Below are 23,943 nucleotides of genomic sequence, written 5' to 3'. Positions count from 1 at the left end.
CCATGTGTATTCCCACGAGCGCACACAAACATAAACAAACATTGCTCATGCTCCAGCCTTTCCCCTCCTACTTGCACTGAGGCTAACCCTGCAAAGATCATGGCATTTGAAACCCTAGAAGCAGAACGAGAAGAAGTAGCCGCAGAGGAGCATGCAGACCTTGAAGACTTCTCCAAGGACTGGCAAGCTTTTGGAAGATCGCCACCGGAAATGCCCCCACTAGTAAGGAAGCTCATGCTCGAAGTCAAGTCTCTGGAATCTGAACTCGGGGAGAAGCTTGTTTTCGGAGGACCTCGGGGTACCCTGCAGGTAATCTTTCCGATTTTCTGTTTTGCAAAAGGGTTTCAACACTTGCCCGTCCATCAACTATGCAAGAGATCTGACAATGTGAGATGACTTTAAAACCTTAATAAGATACTTGCGTGGACCTTTGTTGATGTTATATGTCATGTATTGACAGGAGTTTATAGCAAAAACCCTGACAACAACTGTACTCCACTGAATACAGTTCACCCAAATCTGCCTGCACTCTCAATCCTCTGAATGTGCAGCTCAATGCACCAATGACTGAATAGAGCAGCAAATGGCGTACACAATGCCAAAATGCCCCAAAAATGCCCAAATTTGCTGCACCCAAACTGTGCAAAAAAACCTGTATATTTTCTTGCTAGAAAATCTGCCTGTTGTGCCTGTATATTTTCACAGAGAAAATAAAAATGCCCAAAACTCAAAACTTGTAATGCTTACCAGCTGAGATTTCAATAGGTATGAGTTGACTGTAGTGTGCAGATTCGTAGACTGTTGTACTGTGCAGGTAACTATGACTGTACGGCGAATGAAGGTACTGTACGGAGCATTGTACTGAACAGTGCGAACAGGTACACAGCAGGTACAGAATGCGCACAGAAGGTACAGTCTGAAGGCCGACTAAAGGCGACCAGGCACGGGCAGGTGGCGCAGACTGGCTGGTACACGAACGCAGAGGTTGTAGGCGGCGTGCTGTACCCGACTGAAGGCGACGTACAGGAGTTGTAGGCGGCGTAATGTACCCGACTGAAGGCTACGTGTAGTAGTTGTAGGCGGCGTACTATAGTACCCGACTGAAGGCGACCAGGTACGGGCAGCAGGCGCAGAGGTTATCTGACGGCGCACAGGTGGTGGTGGCTTCGCTTGACTGTACGGGCTGGTACAGCTTCTGAAGACGATGCAGGCAACGCAGACTGAATGTACGTTTTCTGTATGGCAGATGCAGCAAAGGCTTGGCAGTGTACGGGCAGTGCTGAGCAGAGCTTCAATGCTCTGATACCAATTGAAGGCACTCAAGGATTAGGGTTAGGGTTTACAGAAAACAATCAGGCGTGGAAACCAAGGAGGAGGAGTGAACACGACTGTTGTATACTTCAATGAATAAAATCAAGTACAAGCCACATGATAGTGACCCCTAAAGGATAAGTGTTCACATGTCCGGCCATAAATGTGCCGGGTGGACCAAAACACTTATAAACTGCATATAAGTGAAACTGAACTAAACTGGGGGAAAAAACCTCCACTAACTGAAGTAAAAAGTGCCCCAGTAACCTACTGATGATCACTAGCACTCCTCTGGGTGCATACACAGCATAAAACCCAACACAAATCTGCATAATGATGAAGCAGCAATGATACAATCAGCCCTGTGCAAGGGGTGGTCCCCGTATGTGTGGGCATGATGAACTACTCCCCTAAGGGAGGACCCGGGCCTAGAAGCCCCTGTCAGAGTGAGTACAAATGAGGAGGAGGCAAGCCTTATATAGCCCCAAGATAAGCTGGCCGACTTGCTCCAGAAAAGTCTCACGACTGGACAAAACTAAACATGTGATAATGGGTGGCCAACCCTATAACCCGAGCTCCATCTTGTTGTTTTAGCTTATAGGCTTTTTCAACAAAAAGGTTTTTTCACCTTAATAGGACACTGAAATCTTCCCTTTTTTTTGCACATTCAAATAGTTTGGATGGCATATTCCATCTTTTTTTTTCCCGCTTGTCAAGGTTTGTGTTTGAGTGTTTTAAATAGAAACTAATCTTGGCTAATCTTCCTAACATGGTATGTTGGACACTTGTGGCTTTGTGTCACGCACATAGATCTTCTAAACACTGGACAAACATGGTCAATTCCAAATTAGGGGTCATGCAGGCCAGCTCACCACCCAACTGTAGGTTTGCATTGATAGGTCACTCCCCGATCACAAGGGCTAAGGCTTGGAGTGGACTGCATCCAAGGCCTAGGTACATGCCTTTGTCATTCGACAGAGCCCTAGGCACAGGCTTTTGTCATTGGACAACACGATAAAATATAATAGTCCACTTAATAGGGTGCACGATCCTCCAAGATCTCCTAAACACAGGACGGATGACAAAAGGCCCACGATGGATGATAGAAGGCCCGTGCCTAGGCTTGGGATACAATGGTCCACGGAAGCCTTTGCCCTTGGGCTTGGGCGTGGTATATGGATTTAGACCTACGGTTGGGAGAAGAGTTAGCCTGCGTCCCTTTGATTTGGTACTAATCTTGTTGTCTTGTGTTGAGGAGTTTTTGGGAGCTCACCCACTTATATAGTCACTTTTGGCCTATAAATAGTTATAACTTATGGGATAACACTAACTAACACTAAACCATGTAATTAGCTTGCTGCGTTAATCATCAAGATCTCCTAAGCCAAGATTAGGTTGGCCAACATTGCGGTTAGCATCAAGTACGTAACATACTTCCCCTCCTTAGACATTTCCACTCAGAAATGAATCCTAGAAAGTCTAGCTGCAATGGACAAATGACTTTGAAATCATGTTCTAATCTTTCCACATAGTTACATGTACATGAACCCTCTGAATCTCAAGCCATTGTTCCTACAAGACTATCTCGGTGGAACAAAAGACAAAGCCAGAACCAAATCAAGGTCATGAGAAACACAAGCAATTCCTATAATTCAACTCGCACGGAATCGGACAACTTGAAATCGTGAAGACAATTGTTGTAGTAGCTAGTAACATAATATTATCTATCCGCATTAGGATTGGATAATTTGTCGTACGTATGCAAGGAATATGAAAAATACCTAGGGATTGGATAATTTGTCGTACTTTGATGTCCACCTCTCTTCTATGCTTGTTGGTAGCCGTCTTATGCTTATCTTGTGAACGAGCAATGGCTGTTCGTACTTGTGCAAAGGCAACATCAAGATCTTTGGCATACTCATCAGTTGCAAAGATCTTATCCGTAGTGCATAGGATGGGCGGCAATATAAACAATCTGAAACAAGGCCTTTTCCATGGAGGCATTCTATATAAACTCTACCAGTGGTAGATAGTTTTCCCAAGCTGTTTTCTGATTTGCAACATAGCATTTGAGGAGATCCAACACAGCTGAATTTTCAGCGTCACTTTGCCCATCCGTTTGGGTGTGAAAAAGCCGGTGAGAAGTCCAACTTAGTGTCCATATTGTCAAAGAGAGCTCTCCAAAAGAGGCTTGTAGTCTTGGTATCTCTATCCCCCACAATGGATTTAGGCATAGCATGGTGTTTGAACACTTGTGCCACAAATATCTTGACCATGTGCTTAGACTAATGGTCTTCCTGTCCGGACTCCGGCAAGAAGTGTGCTTGCTTGCTAAACCTGTCAACAATGGTCCAAATAGCATCATTGCCTTGTTGAGTGTACGAGGCAAGTCTGGATAATATTCATTGCAATACTTTCCTTGACTGTGAGGAAAAAGGCAAAGGCTGAAGCAAGCCAGGAGCCTTTTGCTTGTCAAACTTGACTTTCTGGCAAGTGATACATGCACGTACATATGTGTCTATATCTTTGCGCATACTTGGCCAAGAGTAGTAATGCTCAATCATGCGCATAGTATGGCAATATACCTCTATGTCATGCATATGGAGGAGCATGGCACTCATCAATGACCTTTTGCCTCATGTTTGACACATTACATAGGCAGTTATCCTTCATGAGATACCTCTCTTTGATCACGTAAAACGCATGTGCATGTCTAGCCACTAAATCAGTCCATGTATGCCCAAAATCAGCATCTGCGTGGTAGAATTCATGGCGCACGCATGGCAAACAAGTCCCCATGAGAGGCAATTGACATTGTAGCCATATATGGCTTTCTAAGTTTCTGGACAATGCATCTTTCACCACATTCTTCTTGTGTCACCAATTGGCCGACCATTTGGTCCATCCCCAGTTTTTGCGTCTCGTTCACTTGAGGCCAGGCCGGTGTCTCGTGTGAAGAGGCGAGTATTTTGCTGACATGGACGGGAGCCAGATTGGTGCCACCCGTGTGTTAGCAGGATGGTGTCGTATGGACGGGAGCCAGACCAGTGCCACCCGTGTATGACCTGGACTGTGTTCGACCCATGGGACTGTCACGCCATGGAAGAGCCAGTATTCGTGCCGTGTTTTGCCTATGGGACTGTCACACCATAGGGAGACTCGTGCCTGGAACTGTGTCTTACATATGGGACTGTCACTCCATAGAAAGACCAGGTTTTTATGTTTTTATGTCATGCCAGTTTTGTGCCGACAGATATTTTGTACTTGTTCCATGAACGGGAGATATGTCCATGTTACTATTTGCACATGCACACATATTTTGCATGTTTGAAACTGTTTTCGCATGACATGTATTTGTGTGTTTGCCTGCTTGACGTGTTACTTACTGAGCGGGGACGCCTGCCAGTGAGTCGTGAAGTCTGCTCTGTATTCTGACGAGTTTTGGTGCATGTGAACAGGTGGTAAGTATGTTGCACATGTTGTTTTTATTATTTTATTTCTAACCTCTTATTTTATAAGGTTAGGTGTTCACATTTATTTAAAAGTGGGCACCCCCTTTGGGCACCCACTTAGGGGCCAAGGTGGGGAGCCCCACTTTTAAGTGAGTGTGGGGGTGGGCATGGTCACCTACCCACACTAGTCCCCCCACATGCATGCGTGGAAATCTCTAGTTGTAACTTCACCTTAATTTTTATAAAAAAGACTCTCTCCATCAAGCGTAAATCATCTCCGCTTCCACCCTGTTACGTGAGACAACCGGCGCTTCAACGCTTTGCTCCTTCAGGCTGCGCTTGTACCCGGGCAAACCACTCTGCACTTCTGTACGGACTGCTCACGGGCTGCACTACCCTCCGTACAGGTGATTGTACTTGCAGCAGGAGTTCACTGACTGCAAGCGGCTACTCTCCCAGGCGGCTGGCTGTAACTGCACTACAGGCGGCTGCTCACCTCCCATACAGGCGACTACACCTTCACTGCTGGCGGCTGCTTCTCCTCCCCCAGCCAGGCGCCTATCACATGCTCTGCCTACACAGAGACGGCTGCCACCACCTGAAGGCCACGCCTCAACTCTACTGCTCCTCCAGGCCATCTCCTTTTCAGGCTACAGCCAGGCGGCTGTGCACTGCAGCCAGGCGTTACTGAACTGCACACCGGGGTTTGCTGCCTCCTCCACATCCAGATATGCCACCCGTGGGGAGTCTCCATACCTGCCACTCTATGAGGACATTTTGAAGTTCTTCGGTCTAGGGGATATCCTTCTTGCTGGAGACTTAAATGCCCGCACCTGCCAGTGCACAAGTCCCTTTCTTTGAGATAGAGGATTCCATGTACCAAGAGATCGACACTATGGGCATAGATCTTGAGCGGGCATCACAAGACATGATAGCCCGTACAGACTATGGGAAGTACCTCTTGGCCCTTGGAGGAGCTCATGGATTAGCCATTTATAATGGCCTAGCCCTGTGGCGTGGCTCTAGCGCCTTCACTTACTATCCCTTCGGACATGGAGCTAGTATAGTGGACTACTTGGTATTCACTAATACAGTGGATCTTGTGGACCCACCTTGCCCAAGAGGAGTTACCTCGGACCGGGCCTTCCCCCCCCCCCCCGCGGCCCCGGGGCTGTTTGACGATCCCCTCATTAGCTCCAGATCCAGGACATGCTCCACCGCCATTGTAACATGCGGAAGCTTCGGGGGAGATCGGTAACTTCAATGCTCAAAAATCAGCACACTTGTCGTGACAAAATTAACGCACAAAACTGAATGTAGATGTGCAGAAAAATAGAGAGAGAGAGAGAGAGAGAGAGAGAGGGAGAAGAGGACACAATATTGGGTCCTGAATACCCTATGTAGGGCCCCCACCATAGATGGTGTATTTGCTTTTATTAGAATGATGCAAAACTGAAATAAAAGACTGAACCTGAACCTTCTTGGCTGAGGAGAATCCTCTGCCCTTGACCTTCAATCTTTCACCCCTTCTATGTTAGCTTATCCTTGGCTGTCCTGGCCCTTTGATCAGCTTCAGCACTTGGTGAGCAATGAGATGAATGGAATTGAATTATGCAATGGGTATTTATACCCTTCCCTGATGCTAGTCGGCTGGATTAAAACCAGTCGGTTGTCTCACGACTTGTAAAATTAGCATTAAATGCTAGAAATGCTGGGCATCACTTAAATGGACTGCTGGCCATTATGCGCATGAGATTCTGGCTGCTGGGCAGCCGGTGTGGGCTGCCCCACACCTGGCCTACAGTCCGCTAGGGATGTGTACCTTGTCGGCTGCCTGTCCAGGAGCCCTAGGGCTGTCCTATAGCCCTTCCATGGCCATCCCATGGTTGATGGGCACAGCCAAGGCCTTCCTGGCCCCTATGGGGGTGGTTCTACACCTCCCCCATGCCCATATCTATCCTTGGGGTAGCCCTATGGGCTGGCCCCTTTCCTATATGCAAACCCTAACTGTCTACATAGTGGTCTGGTATCCAGTATCATACCAGATACACAGAACCACTGACATCATTCGAGAGGGAGACTCATAGCGCGGACTGGCACTGTTTCATGTGCAAGACAATGCACACCTAACCTCGGACGACTGGAGTGGGACCCTGGCTGACTCGTCCCGGATTGGGCTCACATGGGACCAGTTTTCCACCCTAGGTCGTGCACCTTCTGTACAGATATGTCTACGTGGTATCCAAGTGCGGGATGCACGTGACATCCCCTTCTGCATAACTTGACGGAAGTTGCATAGCCTCCAAATAATCCGTCAACAACGTCGGATAGTCGTCGAAAAACTCTTTGTCAAGCCATACTGCTTCGTGGGTCCCTCGGTCCTAAAACTTTGTGAGAAACTGTCTTTGTCTTCGGCTTGAGCCATGCGTGAAGCGATGCAAAAGGATCTGTTCTAGAACCATAACTTCAGCTTCATCAATAATAACCAACTGACATGAAACACATTGTGCATAGTCCAACTCGGAGGTAGCTTTAACTTCATTGAAACCTCGTTAATCTTTCTCTGGATGGGAAAAGGTCCGAAGCTCCTGAAAGACAACTTTGGGCCTCACTTGGCCACCTTTTTCAACCTTTGCTTCATAATCCGAAGATAAACCCAATCCCCTTCCGAAAACTTCATATCCTTTCGGTCTTTATTGACCTGTCGAGTGTAGGTCTCCTGCGCTTTAGCCAACCTGTCTTTTACTGACTCTAAAATCTCCTGGTAAGACTCCGTCAATCTATTCACTTCAGGTACTGAAGACGAGGTCCTGGTCAATAGTGATTGGAATGGTCTTCCAAACGCTGCCTCATATGGAGTCCTGCCAATAGCTGAAGAAAAAGAATCATTAAAAACAGCTTGAACCAAAGGCAAATATGATTCCCACTTACCTTGCTGATCGTGGACGTAACACTTTAGCACATCAAAGGCCGACTGGTTGTAGATCTCTGTCAGGCCGTCCGTCTGTGGGTGAAATGCATTGGAAAAAGTCAATTTAGTACCAAAGTTATCAAACAATGCCCTCCAAAAATGAGTGGTAAACTTGGCATCTCGGTCTGACACTATGGTCTTAGGAATCCCGCCAATCGGGTATCAATGCCAAATGAACAACTGGGCAACATTCTCGGCGGTCACATTGGCCCTGCATGGAATAAGCATAACAAATTTGCTAAATCTATCAACTATAGTTAAGCACTGAGTATTATGCTTACCTGGACTGGGAGGCAAATTCGTGACAAAGTCCATCGAAATATCTGGAAAAGGTAGCTCATGAATTGGCAAGGGTTGTAACAACCCTATCTTCTTTCCACGAGGAGCTTTCACCTTTTGACAAATATCAGAGTGTTGTACATATGAAAACACATCTCGCCTCATCTTTGGCCAATAATATTGCCGTTCCAATTTCTCCAAAGTCGAATTCATACCCCTATGACAACCAGTAATGGTGTCATGGTCGTCATGGAGAAGAGCTGTCCTGAACGACTTCATGACACATAGTCGGCCTTTGTAGAAAAGCCAACCATCGCATATCAAAAAGTGGCATGGTCCTGTGGCATCCAATGCCTGTTCCCACTGTGTACCGAATTCCTCGGAGTCCACGTACGTATGCTTCATGTCGTCAAGTCTCGTACCAACACGATCGAGTCTAGTGGTTTGAATCAAAGTCACGTGTCCTTTCTTGCTCAAAGCATCAGCCACTGGATTGGCCTTTCTTGGAAGGTACTGAATCATACCACCAAATTGCTGGAATATTTGGCTCCAGCGGTGTTGTCGGTCACTCCATTGTGCACTTGGCATTGTCTGAATCCAACGTAATGCTTGATGCTCAGTGCAAACCTCAAAGTCACGGCCATAAAGGAAATGTTTTCAATGTTTCAAGGCCTGTATTACTACAAGGAGTTCACGATCGTAGATTGAGTAATTCTTCTCTGCGGGCAGTAACTTACGAGACATCTAAGCTACTGGATGACCATTCTGTTGCAACACACCTCCGATTGCGATGTTACTCGCATCGGTGATCACCTGAAATGGCTCGTCCCACGAGGCAAGTGCTAAACAAGGCGCTTCTGATAAAGTCACCTTTAGGATCTTGAATGCCTCCAACGCTCGTGGAGTCATTCGAATCCGTTGCCTTCTTGTCTTGACACCCTTTAGCAGATCGGTGAGATCCGTCGAGAGGTCAGAAAACTTGTCTATGTGGGTGGAGTATGCATGGCATATACCTATAAAGGATGTGATGTCATAAGCAGTTTTTGGTACTTCCCAATTGACAATCTCGGCCACCTTGGCCGGATCAAGTCGAATGCCTTTTGCACTAATTATATATCCAAGGTAATGAACCTCAAAGAAATAAAATTCCGACTTCTTCTCATTGACGTAGAGCTCGTTGCTTTCCAGCAACTTCAGGACTTTCTCCACATCAATGTCATGCTGCTCAACCGTAGCTAAAAATATTAGCATGTTGTCCAAAATTATGAACACACACTTGCCAATCAAATCCCGGAACACACGCAGCATCATGCGGTAATGTGGCTGGGACACTCGTCAAGCCAAAAGGCATGACCACAAATTCATAGTGGGCCTGTTCCGACGGAAGATTGTCTTGGGGATGTCCCCCTCCATAATCCGCACTTGGTGGTACCCACTCTTTAAATCGAGTTTCGAGAACACCTTAGCCCCATTTAGCCTCTCAAGAATATAATCTATTTGAGGCATCAGGAATCTACTCTTGATAATCAGCTTATTGAGTGCACGATAATCGACACACAAACGAGGAGACCCATCTTTCTTCTTGACAAACAGGATCGGTGCTGCAAATGGCGACATGTTGGGGCGGATGAAGCGAGATTGCAACAATTTTTGGAGTTGGCAGTCCAACTCCGATTCCATTGCCTTGGAAAGGCGATATGGAAACTTGCTCGGGGGTTCTGAGCCTGGGAGGAGATCGATCTTGTGATCCTCTGGTCTAGACGTGGGGAGCTGGGGAGGGAGATTGTCCCAAAGAAAAATCTTCTTGAACTTTTCATGGAGAGCCAAATACTTCTTGGAAGCACTGGCCATCGTCTGGGTAGTCTGGATGTATATCATCGCACAATGTGCGCCTTTCTTGATTGCTCGTTTAGCCTGCAAGTGGCTTATGAGCGGAAAGTTCAGAATTCTTGGCTCACACTTAATGGTCACTGCGGTGTTTGACACATTCTGATTAATCTGGAAAGTGTGCTTGTTCCACTTGATATCCGGAAGGAACTTGTGAAACCACTGAATGCCCAAAATTATGTCTGCTCCTACAAGAGGGGCAACCATCAAAATAACGCACAAATTATATGCCTTGAATAACCAATTTAGCACCTAGAGCTTCATACTCGATGCTCGTTGTCATGCCCGTGCTAAAACCCTCAATTTTCTTGTCCACCGAAGTCGGAGAGAAATGGACACACCGAGCGGCTTGTTCCGTGACCACGTCCTCTGTGCTGCCGTTGTCAAACAAGACGACGACTCTTTGGCCACCTATGTAGCGAAAGGTCTTGAGCAATTTGTTGCGCTCATACTTCTGGTCATCGGCGTTGTTCTGCTTATCTTCAAGCTCCCGGCTAATGATTGCTCCGACTGAAGCATTGGGATTTGAAGAACTAGGGGCAGCCACTTGGGTCTGTGTGGGAGCTGGGCTCACCACGGAAGCCGTGGAGGCTGAGGCGGCGGCCTTTGGAGCGGTAGTCTTCTTAGGACACTCCTGAGAAGTGTGTCCTTTTGTATAACAAAAGAAACACCTACCCTCCTTCTTGTATTGAGTAATCTCCTCAGCACTCAACTTGCCACTAGTCTTGCCTCCCTCCGCTTTCTGGTCTGGAGTAAGCTTGGACACATTGTTTGAGTTCTTGGATCCAGAGGCTCCCGTGCTTTGTCTTGGGGAAGATCCCGTTTGGTTCTGGCCTTTTCCTCCCGAGGCGGTAGCGTTGGGAGTAGCCGGCTGGGAAGTCTTGGGCTTGCCACCATTGTGCTTCATTTCAGCACTCTGCGCAAGTGAGAGTGCGTCTTCGAAGGTGGCTGGCCTAAACATACGCACCTCCCACTGGATTTGCATGTCAAGGCCATACAGAAATTGCCCTTTCTTGTTCGTATCAGATAAGCCTAATTGCAAACATAAGGTCGAAATTCTATTGGCAAACTGAAGGACTGGTTGCGCGTTCTGACGCTCTTCCCTGAACTTGTCTTCGAGTCGCTCAAGGTAATGGGGTGGTAGAAACCGCTGCTTAAGGTCGTGGACAAACTCGTCCCAAACATAAGTTGCCATACCTAATTTGGTGTGGGCATGAGCCCACTGGGTCCACCAAGGAATGGCCTCACCTTCCAAGTACCAACTGGCTAAGATCACGCTGTCAGTATCATTCTTTCTAACTGCGGCAAAGTAAGCTTCAAACTGATCCAACCATGAATAAAGAGTTGTGGGGTCGAGTTTACCATTATACTTACTAAAATTTATTTTCTCGAGAAAATGATTCCAGGAAGCCGTTGGTGTCAATCTTGCGTCCAAAGCCACAAGGTAACGCTCATGTTCCACGCGTCGCATGGCTTCATCTTTGCGTTGTCGGATCTCCAATGCACGCATCTGCAACTCAAGCATCGAACTCGGCTGCGGTCGTGACCCTTCGAGAGGGTCCTTGTGTAGAGGATTCGGAACCTAGGATACGGAAGGAGACGGAGGAGGAGATGGAAAACGCAGAGTTGTAGAACGAGTGCACTCTTCCAGAGCCAGTATCTGCGTCTTTTGCTCTTCCAACTTGGTACTCTGGTTTGCGATTGCTCGCATCATGTGTTGGAACATCTCTGTAACACTCATGCCTTATGCCCTAGCTGGGCTGCCTGGTGCACTTTGGTCCCAAGGTTCTTGGTCTCTCTCATTGTCGAAGCTCGCCATAGCAGGAAAATGCACTTCCGAGGGCAATCTGACCATCCACTATCTGTGCAGGAGACTTCCGGAGGCTGAAAACCAACCGTCCTTCGAGGCACAGGAGTCACTCCGAAAGGGGTGGTCCACCAGAGTTTGAAAACTAACCACACGAGTGAGAAAAAATTTCTGGTTTCTTGCTGAATCTTCACACTTGAAGTAGGCTCTGATACCACTGTAACATGTGGAAGCTTCAGGGTAGATCGGTAACTTCAATGCTTAGAAATCAGCACACGTATTAATGTCTACTAGAGGCCGAACTCGACCTATGAGACAAATCAATGTACAACTGTCAATGTCTTCTGGATGTCCAGAAAAAAAAAAACGACAAAATGAACATGAAATAAACTATGAAAGTACTGAGCTAGTGGGAGGGTGTGATGCATGGAGCACTACTACTAGAGGCTCAGTATGCAACCTATATGCGCAGGGTATACAAGAATGCAATGCAGATCTGTCTAGCTCCAACTAGTACCATAATGGGGGTGTAATATGTGATACATAGGCGATGGTGAGGCAAAAATACCTCGGAGCATGATCTCCGGGTGTGAGTCTAAGTGGGCTAGCCGCTCCTGGATATGGTGCTGATGTGGAGCCCGTATCTCTGTGATCTCCCTTTGATGTAGTCTGGGAGTCTGGTAGCCTGGTGCTCTCGGTCTCCGTTTGGCTCAGAGGTCCGCAGCGCGCTGAAGTGTAGCCCCCTCCCGTGTCAGGATAGGCACTGGGATAGATCTCTGGAAGAAATCAGTGAGTTGGAGCTGTCGCCCACCTCTCCCTGTGGTATGAGTCCGTAGCAGTGTCTCTCTGTGGCGCTGTGTCTCTAGCAAGAATTGGCCAAATCTGCGCTGGTCTGCGGACTCCATGATCTGCGCTGGTCTGCGGACTCCATGATTTGGCGGAGTGAGGACTCTGCCAGGCTCCTGTTGCCTTGCAGGCTCCTTATACATGCATGTTTCATCAAAAATGACATCATTGCTGCGTATGATCTTTCTATTCATGGGATCCCAAAGTCTATACCCCATTTCACCTCTGTCACCATATCCTAGGAATATGCATTTGTGAGACTTGGGATCAAGTTACATCGTGTACACTCAGGAGAGCCTGCGGGCGAGACCTGGGACTATGCCCCAGAACAAATGGTATGATGACGAGTGCAGAGCCCTATACTCATGGCTCCGCATACAGAGAGCCTTGGGAGCCATCACAGAGCAGGAGTCGAGGAGAGAGATGAGGAGACTTACTCGCCGCAAAAGGCGGGCCTTCGCAGAGATACAGGAGCTAGAGATCTTTCATTTCTTCATGAGTAGAGATAGCCCTGTCTCATGGCGGCACTTCAGAGAGCCCCGGACCCCGACACCTATTGCAGACCCACAGACATGGCACACATATGCAGAGGGTCTATACCATGCCCCACAGCAGCCACCTATACCTCAGCCACAGGAGCCTCGACCTACCACAGCTAGCTTCTTTACCCACTTGATGGTACAGGAAGCTATCCGCCGCCTACAGCATGGACGGGCCGCCGACCATATGGGCCTGCAGGGTGAGCATCTCATATATGCAGTAGATTCTTTAGCTCCTTTTCTTGCACACCTGTTTAACAGGGCACTAGCAGAGGGTTTGCCTGCGGAGTGGACGATGCACACCATTGTGCCGATTCACAAAACAGGGGATATGCTCGATCCGAGCAACTACAGGACGGTTATGGTTGGCCATGTGCTGGCCAAACTCTATGGTGCAGTGCTGGAGCAAGAGCTTAGCTTATATGCTGAGCGAGCAAGTTTACGCTCATCAGGGCAGGCAGGCTTCAGGAGAGCTTTCTCTACCACTGACCATGCATTCACTTTGAGATGTATGATTGATCAGGCCAGAGTGAGGAAGAGAAAGCTCTATTGCTGCTTTGTGGATTTCCGCAAGGCATTTGACACAGTACCACGAGAGAGGCTCTTTCAGCGCCTGCAGTCTCTTGGCATACCAGCAGATATGACATGGGGCATCTATGCATTATATGAGCAGGTTTTTGCGCGAGTCCCAGGAGGTGTGTCCGAGACTATTGCTAGCACCATTGGTGTGAAGCAAGGATGCCCACTTTCCCCCACGCTATTTGGGTTATACATTGATGAGGTGGCTGACTTCATTACACGGGGAGGCGGAGATGGAGTTGATTTAGCAGGTACCTCAGTACATATTATGCTCTATGCTGATGATATTGTATTAGTGTCTGAGTCCCCAGGTGGTCTACAGCAGCATCTACATGCACTCGATGATTTCTGCACACAGAGGGGTCTTACTGTGAACCTTGGGAAAACCAAGGTTATGGTCTTTCATACATCGAGACAGGGCAGGAGTCAGCTGACATTCACTCTCGCAGGATGCCAGGTGGAGGTGGTGACATCATACGTGTACCTAGGGGTTACCTTCTCTGCAGCAGCCACACGCTTTACCATGGGTTCAGCAGCCAGAGCTAGATTGACACGGGGATATGCAACATTGGCTATGCTAGAGAGACAGTGCCACCAGGCGCATTTTCAGGAGCCCCGGACGAAGGGGTGGCTATTTGACACATTAGTCACACCGGCATTGATGTATGGAGCAGCAGTATGGGCGCCATGCCTTGCTACCCATTGGTGGACACAGATAGAGAGACCACAGGCCCTCATGATGGCACGCATGATACGCAGCAAACCGTCAGTACCTCATGACATTATCCGAGCAGAGTTTGCTGCGCCTCCTATGATGGTAGAGGCCATATTTCAGACTATATGCCTGCTAGACAGATTCAGAGAGATGCCACAGGACAGATTATCATACAGAGCTTTTCAGGCATCTAGACAGTTGGCTGAGGCAGGAGACAGAGGATCATGGTATGCACAGGTCACACATTGGTTCTCACAGCATGGCCTAGACATGGATCATCTACCACCATTCCAGTATGACAGGGATGCACCACATATCCGTCTTTCTCATAGTGAGAGGAACAGAGTATTGAGACAGGATCTATGGCAGCTCTATACACGAGAGACATGGATATCGCCTACACAGCCTCTTCCACCGAAGATGCTATGCTACAGAGATCACGTCATGAGTATCACTGATGATGGATTTATAGAGAGGCCTAGATACATGGAGGGCTTTTTACCACACGGCTCCCGAGTGGCTATTGGTCAGCTCAGAGTTTCATCACACCGATTGGAGATTGAGACTGGCAGAGCAGCACGGATCCCCCGAGAGGAGAGGGTATGCAGATTGTGCAGAGAGGAGGTGGAGAGTGAGGAGCATTATGTATGCAGATGCAGAGCATATACAGCCATCAGAGAGAGATATCCCATTTTATTTAGAGAGCCACATTCCCTACGCCAGATCTTTGAGGCAGCAGACCAGCGCATACTGGGGAGATACATTCTAGACATACAGCGCCACAGAGAGACATTATTACAGGCTCAGAAAGCTCCAGAGGGGGGGCGACAGACACAGATTACTACATTTTTTCAGAGATCCATACCCCTCCCAGCCCCTACACGGCAGGGAATTACTCTCCAGAGAGCAGAGACACTCAGAGCCCGCAGGAGACAGAGGACACCTGGCTTTCGGACACCACCCCTATACCAGAGAGAGATGACAGAGATCAGAGCTCAGTTTCACAGAGAGGGTGCGGAGCGACTGGCTCGCTTCAGAGCACACCCAGGCATGTTCTTCAGGGAGCTGTGGACACCCCCTTCACTGATGTATACCATTTTATACCCCCAGTATGGTACAGGATGGAGCTAGGTAGGTTGCATATCATGATTGTATACTCCATGCATATAGCTTTGCATTCTCCTAGTAGTAGAGCTCCATCCCCTGCACACCCAGATTCAGCTTTTTTATTCAGTACTTTTTCATTTTGTTGGGATGACAGAGGATACCCCATACAGGTACTCCGATTTGTCTCATAGGCCGAGTTCGGTCTTTTGGAAGACGTTAATAAAATCTTTCTTTCTTTCTTTTCTTTCTGCGAGGTGCTTGGACGCCTCAAAAGCTCTATGTGAGAGTTGATCTGATGGCATATCTCTGATCCTCTGTATGAAGCAGATCGTTTGGAAGAGGGCCTCTACTAGCATAGGAGGTGTAGCAAACTCCGTCCGGACAATGTCATGTGGGACGGAGGGTTTGCTGCGGATCATCCGTGAGAGCATGAGAATCCGAGGCCTCTCTATCTAAGACCATGTGGAGGTGGCGAGCCCAGGTGCCCATACTGCTGCAGCATACATCAAAGCAGGGGTGACTAGTGTGTCAAACAACCACCCCTTCATGCGGGGCTCCTGGAAGTGTGCCTGGTGACACTGTCTCTCTAGTATGGCTAGAGCTGCATACCCTCGTGAGTCTATCCTTGGCTGCGTGTGCCATAGTAAATCTTCCTAGCGGAGTCGTAAATGTAATCCCCAGGTACACATATGAGTCTACCACCTCCACCTGTCCTCCTGCTAGTGTGAAGATGGCCTGTCGTCGAACCGGCCCTAAGGTGTGGAAAATCATGGCCTTGGTTTTCCCAAGGTTCACTGTAAGCCCCCTCTGTGTGCATAAGTCATCGAGTGCATGGAGATGGTGCCGTAGTCCCATCTGCGACTCAGAGACCAGAATAATATCATATGCATATAGCATAATGTGGACTGTGGTACCTGAGATGTCTACCCCGTCCCCACCACCGTGACCAATGAAGTCAGCCATCTCATCGATGTATAGCCCAAATAGTGTAGGAGAGAGTGGGCATCCTTGCTTCACACCTATGGTGCATCAGATAGCCCACCGGGGCATCGATGGTATGCGCCCGAAGACCTGCTCATATAAAGCATAGATGCCCCAAACCATCTCTAATGGGATCCCCAATGACTGTAGGCGCTGGAAGAGTCTCTCTCGTGGCACCGTGTCAAATGCTTTGCGAAAATCCACAAAGCAGTAGTATAATCTCCTCCCGCGCCCTAGCCTGGTCAATCAGACATCTCAAAGTGAGTATATGGTCAATAGTGGAGAAAGCTCGTCGGAATCCAGCCTGCCCTGGTGCTCGCAGTCCCTCCTTCTCTGCATATGAGCTCAACTCTGCCTCGAGCACTGCGCCATAAAGTTTGGCCAATGTATGACCAATCATGATAGTCCTGTAGTTGCTGGGGTCTAGCATGTCTCCCGCTTTGTGGAGAGACACGATGGTGTGCATAGTCCACTCAATTGGTAGGCCCTCCACTAATGCCCTATTAAAGAGGTGAGCAACAAAGGGTCCCAGTGTGTCAGCTGCATAAATAAGATGCTCACTCTGTATACCTGTGTGGTCAGCCGATCTCCCATGCTGTAACCGGCGGATAGCTCTCTCTACCATTGAGGGGGTAAAGAAAATAGAGGTGGTAGGGGCGGGATTCCTGTGGCTGTGGTATGGGCGGCTGCTGAGGGATATGGTAGAGGCTCTTTGCATATGTGTGCCATGTGTGTGGATCCTCAATCGGGGTACGAGGGCGAGCTCTCTCATCTTGTGCCGTGCAATGGCTGCATCTCTGCTCATGAGTAGGTGGTATATATCCCAGTATTGTGCCTCCTCATATGCACGCGTCTTACGGCGTGTGAGGATCCTCATCTGTCGGCTTGCCTATCTCTGTGTAATGGTCCCCAGTGCTCTCTGGGCACGGAGGTGTCTATATAGCTCTCTGCACTCATCATACCACCGATTCTAGGGCATGCTCCCAGATCTATCTGTGTGTGCAATGTGTGTATGATTGGGGAAGCTGCGGGTAGCGGCCGTATGTAGTAGAGATGACAGCTGGGTGGTGAGTGTGTCTAAAGGTGACACGGGATCCATCTGGAATAGCCCGTCATATACACGATTCTAATATATGTCTGCCAAGTCATGGGTGAAGTAGAAAGTTGTATGCGATGCTTGTGTGGGCTGTGTGGGTGCTGGTGTGGAGCTCGCCAGTGACTGTAAGAGGTACGTGTGATCCGCACCAATAGGGCAGGGGGGATGGTGAAAGATGTCACTGCCTGTGTGGTCTCCATGGACCCCATGATGTAGTCCACTGTGCTATCCCCCCCCCCCCCCCCCCCCCCCCCCCCCCCGATCGTGGAAAGCATGTCAGTGCTCCTGAATCCTGCCACTGTCTCATCCCGTTATAAATAACGAGATGGTGTTGCGCTCCCAGCTCAAGTAAGTGATGACCATATCTGTTGTTATCCGGCCCATGTCCTCTTGACACCCTGCAAGCTCCCGTGTCCTCCACCTCTAGTGTGTGCATCACCTTGGGGTGCTCGAAATCATAAATGTCGCACTGTTGGCTCTGTGTCCGTGCATTGAAGTCCCCCATAAGGACTTCCCCCAGGTTGGAGTAGTGTATGATCTCATCTGAAAGGGTTGCATATGGTGACTCTCCAATGGCCCTGTGTCCTCCTCGCCTCTACTCTCATCCTCTGTTGTCATGGCATATCTCAATCCTCTAGGAGAGAAGTAGCATAGAGCAATGTATAACACCCTGTCTGCTGAGAGCTGCAGTCTAATCCACATGTATCTAGCCTCCTGGTCCCGTGCTACCACTTGTAGGCGCTCCTGTAGCTCTCGCTTGAAGAGTACCGCTACACCTCCAGATCCTCTCGATGTGCTCTGCCGTGTGGTCCCCCTATATGTAAACTCCCACTGATAGCCCTCTTCTTTGGGTAGCCCCCTCTCTGGGCTCTGGTGCGTCTCTGTAAGTAGTATGATGTCCCGTCCCTTCATGACCTCCTCCCATCCTCCCAGGAGGATGTGTCCAAAGTGCTCCATTGCAGTTCCAAACTGCTATGTGTATCTGTGAATCTAGATCCTCCATAGCCGATGTCCCATAGGCTGCCTGGCGCTAATCGGTGGCCTTGCCATCGATGATGAGTCATGACATGGCCATCGCGATAGAATGCTCTCTTGCCCTCTTTCCGGGCTTGTAGGACTCTCGGCATGCATGTTTTCCTGTGTTCTATCTACATCCTTGTAAGGTCGTCATCCAAATAGATGGGATCTCCTTGTAATCCTCGTAGAATCACCCTCTTCCTCATGAAGGTGACCCTCTCCGTCTCTCCTGCAAACTGTAGGATGAGGGCTCGCTTGCGTGTTGAGTCTTTCCCGACTCTCCATGCTTTGGTGAAGGGGAGAGGGTCCTCTTCCCTGTAGCCGAGCTTCATGCATAGAAGCTGTCCAACTTTCTCGGGAGTGGAGTCGGGTGTCTCGGCTGTACCTGTGACTCGAATGTTGAGGCGGCAGGCATGCCTCATCTTCTCCTCCTCAATGGTGGTGTGAATGATTTGGTGTTCTTCCCTTTGAGTCTCCTCCCTCACTTCTTTACGGATGTTCTTCTTCACCACCTCAACCCATCCTGACTGCTTGGCTTCGAGTTTTCCCTCCATGTCCTTTGTGATCTCCTTGGAGATCTCTTCTTTGATGGCCGTGAGAGTGTTGTCATTGATCTCCTTTTCTTCCTTCTCGGTGTTCTTGACGGCTACCAGTTCCACTTTCAATGCACTCACCTCCTCCTTGAGTGCTATGTTCTCTTGTTCAAGGTCCGTGACCCGTGCTTCGAGGGCCATGATGTGCCGGTGTAGTTTGTTCTCCACCTCATTGAGGTTGGAATCGGATGTCTTCTTGTTCTCCTTGATTAGTGCCTTCATTGCCGTCTCGAGGGCCTCGAGCTTCTCTTGGAGTTTTGGGGCCATTCCTCGAGATTACTCTGCAACCCTTCCCACAAGCAGGGAGGAGAGAGAGAGAGAGAGAGAGAGAGAGAGAGAGAGAGAGAGAGAGATATTAACGTCTACGAGAGGCCAAAGTCGGCCTATGAGACAAAAATAATACAACTGTGTTCTTCCGGTCATCGGAAGAAAAGAAAGAAAAGAAAAAGTGTTATGTTGCTGCCTTGGGGGCTTGAGGAACGGTGGGTGGAAAAGGGCAGCGGAGGGGCTAGCGGATAGGCAGACGGGCCAGCATAGCAGGAGAGAAGGCGGCGGCGAGCAGGGGCGCGAACATCGGCGAACAGTAGCGAGGCGAACAGAAGGCGGCGACAGTAGCGAAGCGAACAAGGGCGGCGAGAGAGAGAGAAAGAAAGAAAGAAAGAAAGAAAGATATATTAACGTCTACGCTAGGCCAAAGTCGGCCTATGAGACAAAAAATAATACAACTGTGTTCTTCCGGTCATCGGAAGAAAAGAAACAAAAGAAAAAGTGTGCATGTGTCTGGAGAGAGAGAGAGAGAGAGAGAGAGAGAGAGAGAGAGAGAGAGATTTTATTAACGTCTTCCAAAAGACCGAACTCGGCCTATGAGACAAATCGGAGTACATGTATGGGGTATCCTCTGTCATCCCAACAAAATGAAAAAGTACTGAATAAAAAAGCTGAATCTGGGTGTGTAGGGGATGGAGCTCTATTACTAGGAGAATGCAAAGCTATATGCATGGAGTATACAATCATGATATGCAACCTAGCTAGCTCCATCCTGTACCATACTGGGGGTATAAAATGGTATACACAGTATTTGGTCCCGAATACCCTGTGTAGGGTCCCCACCACGGATGGTGTATTTGCTTTTATTAGAATGATGCAAAACTGAAATAAAAGACTGAACTTGAACCTTCTTGGCTGAGGAGAATCCTCTGCCCTTGACCTTCAATCCTTCACCCCTTTTGCGTTAGCTTATCCTTGGCTGTCCTGGCCCTTTGATTAGCTTCAATACTTGGTGAACAATGAGATGAATGGAACTGAATTATGCAATGGGTATTTATACCCCTCCCTGTGCGGGAGGGGTATAAATGCTAGTTGGCGGGAGGTCGCTCTGTGCTCCACCCCTCATATGCAGGCACGACAGATCTTCCACCCCTCATATGCAGGCACGACAGATCTTCCACTATCTCGTACGGAGGAAGATCTACCTAGCTCACCTCGAGCAGGAGTTGCACCATTTGTTTCTGGGACGGGACTGCAAGGAGGCCTGGAGGCTCTTCCAAGATTGTCGCCCACCGACCCTGATCACCTCACCCGACATATGGCATGTATACGCTACCTCCCTTTAACACGTCTGTGGACAACTACCTCTTCCCCACTCTCGTGAGCCCCGCTCCCCCCCCCCCCCCCCCCCCCCCCCCCCTCCTCACTCCTCCTTCCACTTGAGCATGGTGAGAGATGCTATTGACAGGATGCAAAATGGGAGAGCGCAGGATCACGACAGGCTGATTGCCAAGCACTTCTCACATGCGAGGGATTATTGGCTCCACTTCTGGTTCATATGTTTATAATAGGGCCTGCGAGGGTTTCCCTGCTTGTTGGTCTTCTAATATCATTGTGCCCATTCTAAAAGTAGGGGACCCCATGGATCCCGGTAACTACAGGGCTATTATGATTGGTCACACATTGGCCAAGATTTATGGATCGATCTTGGAGCATGAGCTCTGCAGATGGGCGGAGGAGCAGAGAAAAAGTGCACCAAGGCAGGCAGGTTTTCGAAGAGGACACTCCCACATCTTCACATTATGGGGTATCGTTGAGGAGGGGAGAGCACATGGGCACTGGATATACTGTTGCTTTGTGGATTTCTGCAAGGCTTTTGACACAATCCCATGGGCCAGATTGATGAGGAGACTGCAAAACATGGGAGTACCGACATATATGCTTTGGGGAATCCTCACACTAAGAGTCTATCATTGGCAGAGTGGGGGCCCCAGGGCAGGGATCAGAGGACATACATAGCACTATCATGGTGAAATAGGGCTATCCCTTATCTCTCCCTCTATTTGGGCTCTACATTGATGAGGTGTCTAACTACGTAGACAGACAGGGAGGTCCAAGAGCACTTTTGGCAAGAGTTTTGACACCCATTCTATTGTATGCAGATGACATTGTATGATTGTCTTTATTTTTGACACACCAGAGGGGTTGCAGAGACACTTTGATGCATTACACGCCTTTTGCGAGGATCGGGATCTCATCGTAAACCTTGGGTAGACCAAGGTTATGATCTTTAACACCTCCCTGCAATGGATAGGCAGATCTGCACAATAGTTTACATATAGTGGGGAGCTAGTGGAGCATGTGACCTCTTATGTATACCTTGGGATCACTTTTACTCGACCGTGTTTCTCTATGGGAAAGGCAGTCGAAACCAGATTGATGCGCGGCTATGCAACTTTGGGCTCACTTGAGAGGTAGTGCTCATAGATACAGTTTCAAGAGCCGAGGACGAAGCTCTGGCTATTTGACACACTAGTCACACCCGCACTACTATATGGAGCTCCCATTTGTGGTCCTAGTTTATACCACAAGAGGAGACGGAGGGAGGAGCCAGCTGAGACAGACACAGAGGATGTATATGATGGGTGGAAGCCGATGGAGAGGCCGTTAGTGATGATGATCTCACGCATGATTAGAAGTAAGCCATCAGTGCCACACGAGATTGTGCGGGCGGAGATGGGGGTTGCACCGATTGTGTGAGAGGCTATTTTCAAGACAGGGACGTACTAGCACAGACTATGGGAGCTCCCACTAGACAGATACTCCAAGCTCGCCCTAGAGTCCTCGAGACAGCTGGTACTAGACGGAGACACATAGTGTCGGTATGCCCAGGTGAGCACTTGTTTTGGTATGCATGGCATGCAGATGGAGGCACTCCCTCCGTTCCAGTACAGCAGCATAGAGGCATCCTCCTTTGCTCTCAGCCGCACAAAGCTGAACAGGGTCATCGGAAAGGACATCGTGAGACTAGATACTCAAAGGACATGGCACCCACCTGTCCAGCCCCTTGGGACGAAGATGGCCTTTTACAAGGACCATTTTCTTCGCCTGACAGAGGACGGCTTTATCACACAGCCGTGCTACATGGACACACATCTGTCATTTGGGGTGCAGTGTGCAATTGGACAGATCCGCACCTCATCCCAGTAGTTGACAGTGGAGACAACCAGATATGGGCCGGGGGATGTTGTACTAGAGGACTGGATATGCCAGCTTTGTCACACAGAGGCTGAGACAAAGGCCCACTATGTATGCAGATGCCTAGTATACTATGAGATTAGGGGAGGTTCCATTGCCTCTTTCGAGATGGATTTAGACCACTTTCCAGGATCATGGATTTCCCAAACTAGAGATGCTTGGGGTTTTTCCTCCTGGAGCTTCGCAAACACAGGGAGTCCCTTTTGCGGCCTAGACGAGCAGTACGTGTCAGAGGACCATTATAGAGAGCTCTCACTGACTTCTTCCAGACCAAAGCGACAAGGGCACATTCACCCACTACACCTGACGTGTAGGTTGATGAAGGAGCTTGACTGAGAGGAGTGACACTAGATACAGCCATTGAGCTATACAGAGCCTGGCGCCCCCCAACCCCGTGGCCCCGCTGTAACTTGGTTGAACACAATGCTAATCAATACACTTAAATACACTAAGATTTGATGGACACTTGCTCAAATACAAGAAGTAAATTGTTGAATTGACAAGAGACACACAATGAGCCGGAACGGCCGACCCCTCCCTCAAATAAAGTATATTGATCTTGGGAGAATCAAGTTGATAGTGTCATGGGCATTTTTGACCAGATTTCCATACCAATGTATATGAATACAGTAATTGCAAACAAGTGGTTGTCGATGTAGACTTGCAAACAAGTGGTTGTCGATGTAGACTTGCAACCCACACTACCCTCTCAAGTGTCCATGTTCCCTACCATCTGCTCTCTATTGTTCCACCAACACATGGTAGCAACAATCTGCAAGAGAGCACGTAGAACAAGAGAACACTACACAGGGTATGTGATCTTGTAATCCGGTTCCTCCCTCCTGCTACTTGCTTCCATATTTAAGCATTAAAGCTTACCAATTGCAACTAGAGTCGATGACAGCGGAAGTCTTCGCGATGGAAGGCCTTGGAGTGAAGAGATCTTCGATTTGTCGCAATTCTTCGTGACAAAAGTCTTCAAGAGGATGAAGGGAACCTTGGGAAAGCTTCCCCTATGGTTCAACTTGAGAAAGGATTAGGGTTTTCAACAAAAAGACCAGAAATTACAGCAATAAAGAGAGTTGTTTTCCTATACCCACGGAATATGCGATCCATCATTCATGCTTAATCATGGATTTCTGAGTGAAATCCTCATCACTGAAAGCAATATCAAATTGGGCAATAAAAGCAAGTGCCTTTGATGCATCATATTCCCCATGATATGTGTCAAACTTCAC

General features: G+C 48.5%; 1 protein-coding gene across 1 annotated transcript in view; it reads left to right on the top strand.

Annotated features, from left to right (window-relative positions):
* LOC147637936 (DTW domain-containing protein) overlaps positions 1-23,943 on the top strand; it is a 102,997-nt gene that overhangs the window by 278 nt on the left and 78,776 nt on the right. The window contains exon 1 of the mRNA XM_086799778.1: positions 1-309. This exon is cut by the window's left edge and continues 278 nt beyond it. Within this exon, the coding sequence (XP_086655904.1) occupies positions 1-309 (309 nt within the window). The remainder of the gene's footprint in view (positions 310-23,943) is intronic.

Source organism: Cibotium barometz, chromosome 6 (assembly GCF_041138505.1).
Source record: "Cibotium barometz isolate CiBa-2024 chromosome 6, ASM4113850v1, whole genome shotgun sequence".
Classification (NCBI taxonomy): Eukaryota; Viridiplantae; Streptophyta; class Polypodiopsida; order Cyatheales; family Cibotiaceae; genus Cibotium; species Cibotium barometz.
The sequence above is the reverse complement of the archived record's forward strand: the minus strand, read 5'-3'. Positions and strand labels throughout refer to the sequence as shown.